At 33.9% G+C, this 15,084-nt stretch overlaps 1 protein-coding gene across 5 annotated transcripts in view; it reads right to left on the minus strand.

Annotated features, from left to right (window-relative positions):
- Sclt1 (sodium channel and clathrin linker 1) overlaps positions 1 to 15,084 on the minus strand; it is a 181,687-nt gene that overhangs the window by 158,003 nt on the left and 8,600 nt on the right. For all 5 annotated transcript variants that reach the window (XM_087193286.1, XM_087193285.1, XM_087193283.1 and 2 more), the window contains exons 3-5: positions 12,380 to 12,438; positions 10,420 to 10,492; positions 3,371 to 3,426 (exon numbers count right to left, since the gene is read on the minus strand). In XM_087193286.1, coding sequence (XP_087049412.1) covers positions 3,371 to 3,426; positions 10,420 to 10,492; positions 12,380 to 12,438 — 188 coding nt within the window. The remainder of the gene's footprint in view (positions 1 to 3,370; positions 3,427 to 10,419; positions 10,493 to 12,379; positions 12,439 to 15,084) is intronic.

The following is a 15,084-nucleotide window of genomic DNA, read 5'->3' on the forward strand; positions in this document are numbered from 1 at the left end:
TTTTTTGACTTTTATTAGTACACATTTGCAGTACACTGTGATTACATTCACTGTAGGAGAATGGCACATGTACATACACATTTATATTCCCTTCTCTTTCCCCCCGCCCTCCAGCCCCTTTTATTTTTCCAGCATCAGATTTATTTATAAGACCTTATAAAGTTAATTGTCATATATAAACAGGTTGAAAGACAGACTAATAAGCCAAAGAACATATAAAACTTGTAAGACAACTGTACTAAGTCAAGGTATTCTTTTAGATATACTGTCCGTACTGAACTCTCTCAATTTATAGATTAAAAAACTGAGTTGCAGACAGATTAGAGTACTAATACCAGAAAAATATCCAGTAAGTGCAGTAATGAAATTATAACTAATTATCACAAATCGACAATAGAAAGTTGGCAAAGATCTTCCTAAAAGTTTTGATCTTTTATATGACAAAGATAAAACAATTCTAACCTTTATTTCATTGAATTAAATTTGTCTTTGAGAGTAAGATATATCATTCTTTCACATGCCATTAAAAAATTGCTGCTTACTAACCTTTGACATGCCACTGACTATGGCTACATCTCAATTTAGAGGTGTTAAAATTGGGGTGAGGGGAATAGGCAGTCAATCTTAGAATCAATAAGACAAAGACAGAGTTAGACAAATACACATAACTACAAAACACTCTGGACCACTTGTTGGCATGACCTTTCCACATGCTTCCCCTCACTGGACAGATTTCATTCATTCTCTAAATCCAAGCCTCCCTGATAAAGATTTCCACACCACTGCCAGAGTGTGGAATTTTGGGGAGGATTAATACAGAATTTCTTAATGAGTAGAACTGTTGTTTTCTTTCTTATGTTCCTCCAATGAATCATATACATTCTTTCCAGAACTATCTGATGTTGTCCAGCTCTGAAGCACAACTGAAAACAATCCTTCTAAAATATACCCTCTCCTCTGTTTAAAACCCTTGAAGAGCTCCTTATGCTAGCTGAACAAAAAGTTCAAATTACTTAGCTGAGTATATAATCACTGTATGTAATTTCCCTACATATGCTGAGTTCAGCCATATTAAATGATCTATAGTTTACTAAACATATAGTTTGTTTTCAATCTATGAATTCTGACTCATTCTAAAAGAGCTAAGATTTCATTCACTCATTTAAACTATAAAAGTAAAATTGGATAGCACAAAAAAGAAAGTGAGGAGAAGTTGGAAAAAGCAGTGCTAGATAATGTCATCAGGGAATGCTTTTCTGATGAGAGCCTTGATGAAGAGAAGTGGCCAGCGCTGTGCAGGTCTGGAGAAGAAAATTTGAGGCAGGTAACAAGTAAAAGATCCTGAGATGGTAACTGGTTTGCTATGCTGATAAAAATTAAATTAAGAATCTAGGCCACTGCGACTAGAAACTAGTAATGAAAGGGGAGTGTGATAACAGATCTATACATACAAAACTCAATTATAAATAGAAATACATAGAAAAATTAGCTCAGTTCTGGTTTTATATGAGATTATTAGAAGTAGAAATTTAAAACTCATAATTACAGCTTAACAGATATGATACTGGTGGACCTTGAGGTATGACCTTCCTCGTATACATACCTCAATTAATGTCAGGATAGCAGGGTTTATACTATGGAATTCCAATTTCTTTTCTGCCTCTTATTCAAGAATATAAAAAATATTATCATGTTCTTCTATCATATTAACAAATCTGATAACATTAACATTAGAGCACTTCTAGACTAATATCAGAACACACTAATAATAATTAGAAAAGGTGAAATAAAATTTAAAATCGTACCTTTCATATATCAGAAAACAAAAAACTAAGAAACTTAGTAAAACAAATAGTATACCAAAGGCCACTGGACTTAAGTTACTAAGCACTAACTTTAAAATTCATGGTGATGTCTTTCACATCTGTATTTTAAAGCTCTGCATGAGCCTAAACAAAAGTCTTAAGATAGTTTTGTATTTTAAAAAAGGTCTTTGGTTACTGTTAAAATAAAGGCTATTTAACAGATTTTACATACATACAGTGATCTTTTTCATTGCAAAATGTGTTAGTAATCTTTCTGTGAAGAGCCAGGGAGAAAATATGCAGGTCTTCATAGATTACTCAGTCTCTGTTACAAGTATTCAATGGCATCATCATGGAACAAGGCAGCCATCAACAATATGAGCAATATACAAATGAATGGTCTTAGCTGTATCCAATAAATTTACTAACAAAAAAATGTGGCAGTCAATAGTCTGGGAACCCCTGACAGATACCATTAAGTCTCTCTATCAGTCAGTACACTTTGGCTACAAGCAACAAAATGTCCAATTTAAAATGAGGATAGCCATTTTTTGTCTGTTTTAATTGCTGATATATCTTAGATTCTTAATTAATGCCTAACACTTAGAAGGCACTCATTAAATATTTCTGAATGAGTATTTTATGCCTATAAACAGCCAGGCCTGTTTGTGGTACACACAGAAACAGTTACATCTGAAAGTGCTGGCATTAAGTACAGCAGGCTGCTTGAATCCTTACCTTGCTACCTCTATCCAGCACAAATCTGTGGTCTGATTGCCTTCCCTGTCTACTGCTGAGGGCAAGGACCACAACTCAGCTGCAACAGTTACCACAGCCAGGGATAAATAGACAGAGGGGACTCTGGAACAGGCAGAATATAAACTGGTACAGCCTCTTTGGAAATTAAGTTGATATTTATTACAAAACTTAACATTCACATAATATATGATCTAGCAATTTCATCCCTTGAAACTCTTGTATTTGTACATGACATCAGTGAAAAAATTAAGTCCCAGAACACTAGATGATACAATTTTATACAGTTTTTTACAACGCAAACATATATTGATCAAAGATAAACATATCTATAAAAATTTTAAAAGCAAGGCAATGATAAACACAAAATTCAAGGTAGTGTTTACTTTTAGCAGAAGGAAGGATGAAACTGGGAACTGGAGAAGAAACATGCGTCAGTATCAGTACATTATCTCTTATGCTGGATGGTAGGTTGACAAATTTTCATTTTATCAGTATGCTTCCTAATACATTTGTATCATATACACTATTGATTGCTAATGATTATAAGGTGCTTATTATGTTCATTATTCCAAGCCCTCAGTTTACCCTACATAGTCAGCTCTATGAAAAAGATTGTGTTATTATCTCTAATTTACAGATGAAGAAACTAAAGCGGAAAGAAGTATGTGTCTATGGTCATAAACCAGGAAAGAAATGGAAAATCAGACCCCAGATTCTACACTCTCAACCAGTATATTATATATATTAAATAACAAAAATAAATGTTATCTAAAAATAAATCCAGGAACCAATAACTATTTATCTACCTTTCATTTTCTTTGATGACATTTTCAAGTTGTAGTTTCATCTCACCCATCTGTTTCTGAAAGAATAAAGTTCGATATAGAATTAATTTTCCAGATAATCAGATATCCATTTAGTAGTCCATTCCCATACAAACATTCAGACGATGTGACATTAGCCTATAGGTAAGACTTATGCCTTTAGTCTCAAAAAGCAATATTAAATATGCACAGTTTAATAATAAAACATTCTGAATAGACTATAAAATATTTTAATACATTGAGAGGTATTTAGTATAATTCCTGTGATTTATTGCTATGAAAACAAATGTAAGACATTCCTCGATACATACTATAACAAATACAAGATGAGCCTTGCCTCTTGACTGTGTATCTTAATTAATTTACCTCAGTTGAGATGATGGCCATGTAAGTGTTTATATTTCACTAGTATTTCAATTGTTAAAATAGTAATAGTGAAAAAGAAAATAGAGGTCTTGTTTAGTAGACATTCTTTTAGTCTCTGATTCACCAGCCTTATTAACTACCTAAACTCTCCACTATACAAGGCTGCTATGGTCAACAGATATGGTCACTGACATACTTAGGAGGAAAGATGTTAAAATACATTGAAGAATACTTGCATAGTGTAAAAGGAAATAAGATGAGAGCTCCTAGGGCAGAGAAGCTGAGCTGGTCCCAGAACCCGGAAGGAAGCTCTCCCGCCGCCATCCCAAGCTCCTAGGGCAGAGAAGCTCAGCTGGTCCCAGCACCCGGAAGGAAGCTCCCCCGCCACCATCCCAAGCTCCTAGGGCAGAGAAGGTGAGCTGCCTGGGTGCCAGAAGCCCCCCCCCCCCAGTGGAAATGAGAAGACACTTAAACAAGCCTCAAAAACACACTTCCAGATCACCTACAGCAACCCCAAAGGAAAACGAGATGGAACAATCTGATACTCAACCACCTGGACTCTCTGAACTGGCAACAAAAGAGGATCTGGGAAAAATGAAATCAGAAATAATTACTCAGATAACAGCAAAGATTTTGCTCATGGTGCAAGACATGATTAATAAATCTAGAGAGGACACAGATAAAAAAAAGAGGATCTGAGGAACATGATGGAATCCCAACACAGGAAACAAATGGAATCCATAAAACAGATGCAAACACATTTCCAGGAGATTAAAAACAACATCGAAAGTCTGTGCAGCAGAATGAACAAATGTGAGGATAGAATTTCACATATAGAAGAAAAGATTGCAATTAGTGACCAGGAAAAGAAAAATTGCTTTAAAATTGTAAAGGAACACGAGAAATCAATCCAGCAGCTGCTAGACGATGCAAAGAAGAATAACATAAGACTGACTGGAGTCAATGAAGAAAGAGGAGAGAGTACAGATGACATAAAAAAACTGTTCACAGAAGTGATGGCAGAAAACTTCCCAAGGAGGGGAAAACAACTTGACATACAGATAAGTGAGGCATATAGGACTCCAGCTAGCCTTGATCCAAAAAAATCTACACATAGGCATATAATAGTTAGGATTCCAGAAATCCAACAGAAGATAAAATTCTACAAGCAGTGAGAGAAAAGAAACAAATCACTTACAAAGGAAAGCCCATCAGAATCACAGCAGACTTCTCAATGCAAACCCTCAAGGCAAGAAGAGCTTGGAGTGATGAATTTCAAGCCCTAAAGGAAAACAGCCTCCAACCCAGATTGATGTACCCTGCAAAACTATCTTTCAAAATTGATGGAGAAATAAGATACTTTCATGATAAAGAGCACCTCAGGAACTTCATGAATATCCAACCAGCACTCCAAAAAATTTTAGACAATATCCTAAGAAAAGATAATGAGGATCACAACCCCAGGAAACCCAGCAGAATGAATCCATTGGGTGTGACAAATTAAAGGCAAAGGGAGAGAATCCAACGAAAAGAAAAAGTCATGACAAGGCTTTTAAAACTTTTAATTTCATCTCCCTAATGAGTGTATAATTCAATCTTGTTATTGTACTGATTAGTATTTTTCTGATTCTAGAGTTGCACACCACTCCTTGTGCTGTACTAGCTATTTATCATCTTCTTATGTCTACATTTTAATTGGGTTGTCTATTAATGAGCTCTAAGAATTCTTTATATATTCTGGTCATAGGTTATATGCATTGTAAATATGGTCTGTTTAAGGACTACTTTTCATTTTCTTAATGATGTCATTTAAAGTTCTAAATTTTGATGGAATCTCATTTATCAATTTTTTTCTTTTATACATCATATCTTTTGTATCCTAGGTAGTTCTTGCCTATCCTGAATTCATAACCATTTTCCCTTATAATTTCTTCTTAAAGTTTCATACTTTTAGGCTTTCTTATTTAGGTTCTTGAATCCCTTCAAGTTATTTTCATGTATGGAAATAAAGGGTTGAGGTTAATTTTTTATATATGGATACCAGGTGTTCTAGTGCCATTTGCTGCAAACACTGTCTCTTCCTCGGCTCTTGAATTGAGTTTATATTCTATAAAATGCTAATGTTAAATAATCTTTCAAAACTCAGTGGACCATAGATGTGTGGTTCTATTTCTAGATTCTCTGTTTTATTCCAATGATCTATATGTTTTTCCTTACACCAACACTGCCTTGATTACTGTAGCTTTAGAAGAAGTCTTAAAATTAGGTACTAAACGTCTTCCAACACCGTTTTTGTTTTTTGTTTTTTTAAACTTTTCTAGGTCCTTTGTACTCCTACGTAACTTTTAAATTTCTATATCCAATTCTTCATTTATAACAAGTATATATAGACCTGAATTTTTATATATACCTTGTGTTTTCTAATCCTGCTAAATTCAGGTACAGGTTCTAGGGGCTCCTAGAGATTTCTTAGTATTTTCTCTGTAGATGATTTCATCTACATATAAAGATTTTGCTTCTCCTGTGCCAATCCTATCCTAGTTGTGTCATTTTATTGCCAGACTATTTTGGTGGGACTAGGTTTCAAAGTTTAATGGACAGATAAAGAGTAAGCATATCTGCCCTTGTTCCCCACCTTAAGGAGAAAGCATTGTATCTTCTCCGTTCATATAAGGCATTCTCACTGGAAGTATGGAGTACATGTCTTTGATCTGTTGAGAAGGTTCTGTTCTACTTCTAGTCTCCTGATAGCTTTTACCATGAACAGCTGTAGAGTTTAGTCCGATACTTTTTCTCCAACTAGTGACAGGATCATATGGCTTTTTCCTTTCCTCTGTTAAAATGATGACTTTTGGGGGTGGATCTTCCAATGCTGAACCAACACTGCCATCCCTATAACAAAACCTCTTTCTACATACTGCCAGATCTGACTTCTAATAGTTTGTTTTGTTAAACAAATTTCTATCTATGGTTATATTTTTTTCTTCTATTATCTTTATCCAATTTTAGGATTAGCACAATGTTGAGTTCCTAAAATGAGGGGAGAAGTGTTCCTTCTTTTTTCTGCTTTGTTTGATATAACTTATCAGTTAAAATGTATATGAGCCTGCTATTGTCATATAGGTAGGTTTTCAAGCTAGGAACATATTTTCTTTAATAGGTGCTATTCAAATTTTATATTTCCTCCAGAGTTAATTTTATTAATTTGTCTTCCAAGGTACTTCTTAGAAGTTGTCAAATTTATTTCAAAAAAGATTTTTGAAATATGCTTTCTATGTCCTTTTAAATTCTGTATCTGTGGTAATGTCTCCTAGATCTTGATATTGTAATTTAAAAAACGTGTAATTGCTATTGTATAACAAGAAGAAAAGGTGTAAAGGTGCAGGGGAAGTGGGAGGGGTAGGGGAAAGGAAAAAAGGGAAAAGAAAAAATATGAGAAAAGGAAAAAAATGGAAACAAAGTCTTTGCAAATAGGGAAGGGTAGAGGGGGTGAAGGGAGGGCAGGGGAAGGGGAAGGGGAAAGAAAAAGAACCAAGATACTCGTGTAAAGGTACAGGATCCCAATGATGAATGTAACTGTATTTTATACCTAAAATGTACCAGTAAACTTAATGGGGAAAAAAAAAGGAAATAAGATGAAAGTTTAATTTTCTCTGAATAAAGGGATCTCTAGGATTTCAAAAGGGAAGGAAGCACATTTCAAGTAGGCAGAAATATGAATAAAAGCAAAAAGACAAAAAAATATATAACCAACCCTCAACAAAAGTAAATGTGAGAGTGGAAAGCGGGAAGGAGGTCATGTGAAATCACACCTAAAACAAAAGCACAATGAACTTGTGATGCATTCGTCTTGACTGTTCAACCTAGGCTGAAGAGGGAAGCCAAGCCTAAAGTGAACATTGGCAAGGGATGTTTGGAATAAGCAGCTCTCCAAGTCCTTCTCTCTCCCTTTCAAGAAGAGAAGCTCCAAGTAACTTGGTCTAGAAAATCAATAAGAGCCAATTCTAAGTATAAGTTGCCTTGAAAGGTGAGCTTTTCCCAGTGCTATACCTAAATCATAATTAAAACCAAATGAATTAATTTACAACCAGAGAAGTGAACACTGACCATACATCAATTGATGCAGTGAGAAATAAAACTGGAAAAGGCAGATGCAGCATCTTAAAATTCCATGCCAAGGCATGTAGATTTTATTATAGAAATTATCCCCATTTTATAATTATTTTTAAATAATTTTTTTAAACATTGATATCTAAAAATTGTAATATTAAATATATATTACTCTCAAAATATATAGGCTGTATATGCATTAGCTAAAAGTAAAGATGGATCATAAAACTCACATTAAAATTCTTTGTTTAAAATATTTAATATTGGAAAGGAAATGAAATTTATACATACAGTATACAACAGAACTGCAGCAGGACTTCTTGTGCTTTGAAGATATTCTGTCTTTTGATCAAATCATTAAGTCTTAAGAATTCTACTTAAAAATAACTATGTGAACTAGTCTTACGAGGAGATGTCAACATCTTTTTCCCTCTAAAAGAGGTAACAACTATTCTTATCATCATAGACTGTTCTGAGGTTTTAAAACTGTAGCTTCCTCTCATAATTAATTTAGTGATCGCACTTAAGTGCGAAGAATGCCAAATGGTGAAATGAAGTTAAACATTTTAGTAAAATAGCTGACTAAATAGATAGGTGAATCAGATAGATTATAAAAAGTTTAATTTCAAGATAACTAGCTATTCTATAACAATCAAAGTACATAATATGTCATTATAGCAATTCAGAGAGAATTAATTCAGCAGATTTCTTTAGACTCACTGGTTCTATAAATAAAAGTAAAATACAAATTGTTCAAAAAGAGGTTTATTGCTCTTTAATTGTCAGTGAGAATGATGAAAAGACATTACTGTGGTTGGATTAACTTTAAATGACCACAGGCCAGGGCCAGGGATTTAGCTCAGTGGTTCTGCCATCTGCCCTGCAAGCACAAGGACCGGAGTTAGATCCCTGGTATCAAAAAAAAAAGATGGCTTAAATTGGGCTGGGGATTTAGCTTTGTGGTTCTGGCATCTGCCTCAAAAGCCCAAGGTCCAGAGTTCGATACCTGGTACCAAAAAACAAACAAAAAAATGACCACAGGCCAAAGAATACACAGTTAAGACTAAGAAATGAACTTACTTAAGAACTACTTACGATAAAACACACTGCAATTTTTTTTAAAAAACACCTGTTTCTGAAATTTGAGTTTATAAGTTAATTTTATAAGTTTGTATAGTAGGAGGAATAACCTTGGAAATCAATGTCCACATTACTCCAAATGCAATAGAACAACCTAAGTTTATTCTTAGGAGATATAAGCATTACATGTTCTCTTAATAAAGCTGAATACTGTAGCAATCCATAAACTGAAGAATAGATTGTTAAGCTTGCTCTAACCACGTTGTTCCCATAAACCTCAGTATTTAATTGTTCATCAGATATTTGAAGACCTACTATGGATTATACTTCAAAGTACATCATAAGATTTCTTCCCATCCATCTATGAAGAGAGGAGAAAGTAATATAGAAAGTTCTTAGTGTCTCTCACACCTATATTATTATTCTTGGAAAATCAGTCTCATTGGGATATTTTTTATATAGTCATTATATTTTCTTCTATTTGTATTTAGTTAAGTCAAACCTGCTATCCTTATCACAACAGAATTGATCCAGGGATTAGTATTTCAGCCAAATACAAGCATGAGAAAGAGAAATAACTGCCAGCTGGTGGGATTAGTATGAGACATAGAAATTATATGCTTCCATTGTATTATTATTCTAGTATCTGAAAACTGAGAAAATGTAAAAGACATTTTCATTTCAAAGAAATACATTATTAATATTAGCTATACACTAAAAATATAGTTCATTGAAACTTTATTGTGTCCTAAACAATTCCATGCCATTATTCTAATTATCTAGGAGCTTAGTCTGAGAAGTCATGGAAACCAGAATAATTTTCTGTATAGACAACTTCCTCAGTTTCTTTATTCCCTTCATTATTTAAATGAACTCCCACTACTAAGGACTTCTGAAAAAAAAAAAAAAGCTGCTACTTTTTTGTTTGTTTGGTTTTGGTACCAGGGATCGAACTCGGGACCTTGGGCTTGCAAGGCAGACAGTAGAACCAGAGCTAAAGCCCCGGGCCAAAAAGCTGCTATATTTTAAGCCAGCATTCAAAGTATCTAAAAGACAAAACAAAAATCATTTGACAGAGACAATATTTGAAATTGAGAAACAAAATCCATTCTGCAAATAATAAAAACTTCAGGTAGAATGAAGGTAAGGAGAAAGGTCTGAAAGGATGTAAAATAGTTTTTGAGGGAAAAATATATAATCAAGTAATAATGTGATGAAGAAATTTTTCTAAGCATCTAAGAGATACTTCTGCCAGATAGCAACAGCAAAGAAATGCTGGACTAAAAAACAAAACTAAAGGTAATCTTTAAACACATACACATGTACATATACACAGGCTGAGACTAAACAGAATCAAGAATCAGTTACAGTAAAATATTTTCTTCTTTATCAATGTTTTGAAAAAGAATGAGTCTGTTTTACTTTTTCTTTCATAACAGAATATTGCAAAACATTTCATAATTCTAGTTTCATACCTGATAATATTTCAGTTGCCCACCTAGCTCTGCCAGATGTTTATCATACTCAGTAATGAGAAGTGCTAAAAAGCTAAAGAAAAAGCATAGAGTTAAAACTAAGGGATATTTGGTTCTATCGAGTTTAATAAATATGTAACAAATAAATTATGTACCAAAGCTTTTGTTTTATTTATCCATGAGAATCAGTACTTTGGCTTTTCCCTAAACCAAAGGTTTTAGAAATTTTAGTATCATAACTGTTTTTGACTAAAAAACTGCTTGCACCAGTTTACACTCCCACCAACAGTGGAGAAGGGTTCCTTTTTCCCCATGGCCCCATCAGCATGTTATTGGTTCATTTCTTCTTTTCTTTTTTTTTGGTACTGGGGATTGAACTCAGGACCTTGTGCTTGCCAGGCAGGCACTAAGCCACTGAGCTAAATCCCTGGCCCAGGTTCATTTCTTGATAATAGCCATTCTTTCTGGAGTGAGATGGAATCTCAGCATTGTTTTAATTTGCATCTCTCGATTGACCACTGATGTTGAATATTTTTTTCATGTATTTATTTGCTGTTTCTATTTCTTAATCTGAGAAGTGTATATTCATCTCAGATGCCCATTTTTGGATTGGGTTTTTAAATTTGGGTGGGCTGATTTTTTTGGCTGGGGGGGGTACCAGGGATCAAACTCAGGACCTTGCACTTGCGAGGCAGGTAGCGGCACCACTGAGCTAAATCCCCAGCCCAAAGTGGGCTGATTTTTTTTTCAATTCTTTGTATATTCTAGATATCAGTCCTTTGTCTGAGGAACCACTGCCTAAAAATTTTTCCCACTCAGTGGCTTATCTTTTCACTCTGTTGGTACTGTGGAAATCAGTGTAGAGATTCCTCAAAAAAGTAGGATTAGAGGTCCCATTTGATTCAGCTATTCCCCTTCTGGGTATCTTCCCAAAAGAATTAAAACCATCATACCACAGCGATATATGCATGCCCATGCTTATAATGGCACAGTTTATAATAGCTAAATCATGGAAACAACCTAATTACACATCAACTGATGAGTGGATAAAACAGATGTGTTTTTTTTAATAATGAAGTAGTATTCAGCCATAAAGAAGGATAAACTTGAGACATTTCTAGGAAAACGCATGCACCTTAAGAACATACTCTTCAGTGAAATAAATCAAACACACATGGGTAAATATCGCATTGTCTCTCCGGTGTGAGAAACTGAAAGTGTAAATAAGGACCAAAAAAGAATAACAGATATTGTGAAATAGGAAGAAATGTTCAAAATTATACTGAGTATGAGCTACTTTGTTAACAATTAAAATGTTTCATGCAAAAAAAGGAGGTATAGTATTATTAGGAAATAAGCTGAGAGATTAGCAAATGAAAATATATTCTTTTAAGATCATGATACACAGTGTATTTACCATTGTTATTCTCTAATAATTTTTGTTATGAAAAATTATTTTATCATAGAATGGCTTTTATATTTTATTAATATCTATTTGTATTACTTTAAAATTTAAAAAAAGAACTGCTTGTCTTATGTGGGGGAGCAGGGTGGGTAGTCTGGGCTGAACATTTCTGGCTCTACCTATTAGATGTCAGTAGAGCCTTACCCTCCATGGGTTTTCCTTGTTGTAACAAATAAAAATGTTTCCAAACATTGCTAAATTATCTCCTTTTGGTACAAGGGCAAATCATCCCCCATTGTGAGTCAGTCTAAACGACTCTATGATAACTTGCTTTTTCTTATTATCTCAGTACATCAGTTAACTCTAACTACAGCTGGCCCAAAATAAATATTCCTAATCCTAAAAGAATTCTTTTAATGACAATATTGTTAAGAAAATAATATTTCTCTGGTAATACTTTATCTTTGGTCAACTTCTGAGTTTACTAATGTGTCATCTCCATCTCCTTTGGGGATAGTTTTTCAAGACAATAATATTTCTCTGGTAATACTTTACCTTTGGTCAACTTCTGAGTTTACTAATGTGTCATCTCCATCTCCTTTGGGGATAGTTTTCTGTAACAGAAAATATGCATCTTAAAATGCTTTCTCATTGTAGCCAAAACTGACAGTGGTTTAAAATTAAATACACTTAAAATTTTTACAACTTTATAAAATCCACTGCTGTAATTTCAAAAGAGTGAAATTTAAAAATCAGCTCATTGATACTGAAATGCATTTGGTATATTTAACACACATACATGATAAAACTTCTTGGAAAATTAGAAATATGAAGAATTTTTCTTGACATGATAAGAACATCTACCAGAAAGAAACCTACTTTAATTACCATTCTCAATGGTAAAAACTAGAAGCACTGTATTAAATTCAGTAATAATGCAAGGCTGCTCACAATCACTATAAAAATTCAACATCATAATAAAAGTTCAGCCAATATAAACACAGTGTGGGGAGATATAGAGATTAAAAAAAGATACAATGTTATCATTTACAGACAATTTGACCATTTATCTAGAAAAAGTCATATAATCTAATAATTATTAGGACTAGTATGAGAATATACTAAGTTATCAGAATATTAACATTAAAAAAGAAAATTTAGTAGTTTCTTCAAACACCAGCACTATTTTTTTCTCTGATTTATTTTGAAAGAGAAAAACATGCATATTTTCTTTACTTGTTCATCTATCAATGAACACTTAGGCCAGTGGTGGCAAACCTATGGTACATGTGTTATTGTGTTTTTCTTTTAAGACAAAAACGTGAATGCAGAGTTGTTTTTTTCTAAACTAAAACTTTGGTATTCAGGTTTAATTGGAGTGTTGTTACACTGTGATAAATAAGTGGGTTTTGGGCTGCAGTTTGGCACTTGGTATCCAAAAGGTTTTCCATCATTGACTCAGGGTATTTCTATATTTTGGTCCTTATGAATAAGGGTCCAATGAACATAGGCATGCATTTCATTTGGATACTTAGCCAGAAGTGAGATTTCTGATCATAGGACAGTGCTATTTTTAAGCTTTTTAGAAATCCCTACACTCTTTCCATAATGGCTATTCCAATTTATATTCCCACCAACAATGTACAACAGCTCTATTTCTCCATGTCTTTCTCAACACCTGTCATTCATTTTTTTGGTAACAGTCATCCTACTGTTAGGACATGATATCTGATGACATGATATTTCATTGAGGTTTTGATTTACATTTCCCTATGACTAGTGATTTGTTATATATCTGTTGATCATATTCATATCTTCTTTGGAAAATGTCTATTAAGGTCTTTTATCCACTTTTAATTGAGTTATTATTACTTAGTGGTATGAGCTACTTACATATTTTGGATATTAACTTGTCATAGACATATAGTTTGCAATGCAGATGCAATTTTATAATGCAAATATAGATAATATGTTATTTACATTAACTCACTAAATACAGGGTATGATAAAAAACTACAGTGAACGCTGTCGCCACATGGCACCCACGAAACACAGGGATCTTCAATATGAGAAGCAGGGCATGGAACCTCAGTAACAGTGTGTGAAAAGTTTCAACTTGTTCAGTGCAGTCAGTTGTGAGCAATGCTTGAGGGAAGGTATGTTTTAAATGGTACAATAAATCATAAATCACAAACAATGCATTTAGTTGGAGTTGTGTGATGTGTTGTTTCAGATTTCAATTTTTTTCTTTTTTTTTTTTTTTTGGTACTGGGGATTGAACTTGGGACCTTCTGCTTTCGAGGCAGGTGCCAGAACCACTGAGCTAAATCCCCGGCCCTCAGATTTCAATTTTTTAAGAAATGTCATCACAGGAGCTAAAACTTGGGTCTATGGTTATGATCCAGAGACCAAGGTTCAGATTCTTAATGGAAATCAGCAAGTTCTTCTTGTGAAAAAAGAATGTCAGTCAAGATTCAACATCAATATGATGCTGATTGTGTTTTTGCCCTTGATGGAATTGTGCAAACAAGTTTGCACCCAGAAATACTATGGTGAACTCTGAATATTACAAAGGTATATTATTTAAGAAACAATGTTTATAAAAAATGGTCTGGGTAAAGGGTTTTATCCTCCACATGTTACACATCACTTCTGGTACAGAAATTTCTATCCTAAAAAAAAGATATTACAGTGTGTCCTCATTCACCTTAATCACCAGATCTGGTACCATGTGATTTCTGACTTTTCCCCAAAGTCACAATGACCCTGACAGGCAAACATTTTCAATCAATTCAGGACATCAAGGGAGACACAACGCGACTAGGCACGCAGGAAAGAGGACATGCAGAACTGCTTCAGAAAGTGGTAAGACTGATAAGTGCGTTTAAAGTGAGGAGCAATATTTTGAGAGCGATTAATAACAATTTCTTTTACTGAAATACATTTTTTAAAAAATTAAATATTCATTTCATTTTTCAATCATACCTCATATGGTTTTCTGCCATTACACAGACTGGCTTTTCATTTTGCTGTTTCTTCTGCTTTATAGAAACATTTTTGTAGTCCAAACTATTTATTATTGCTTTTGTTTTGTTTTATTTGTTTGGGTTTTTTTTTTTTTTTGGTACTGGGGATCGAACTCGGGACCTTGCACTTGTGAGGCAGGTGGTGGAACCACTGAGCTAAATCCCCGGCCCTGTTGCCTATGTTTTTGGTGTCATATCCAAAAACTATTTGCCAAGACCAAAGTCAAGGAGCTT

Source organism: Heterocephalus glaber, unplaced genomic scaffold, assembly GCF_053883595.1.
Source record: "Heterocephalus glaber isolate CG9 unplaced genomic scaffold, H.glaber_assembly_v1.0 deba00001586, whole genome shotgun sequence".
Lineage (NCBI taxonomy): Eukaryota > Metazoa > Chordata > Mammalia > Rodentia > Bathyergidae > Heterocephalus > Heterocephalus glaber.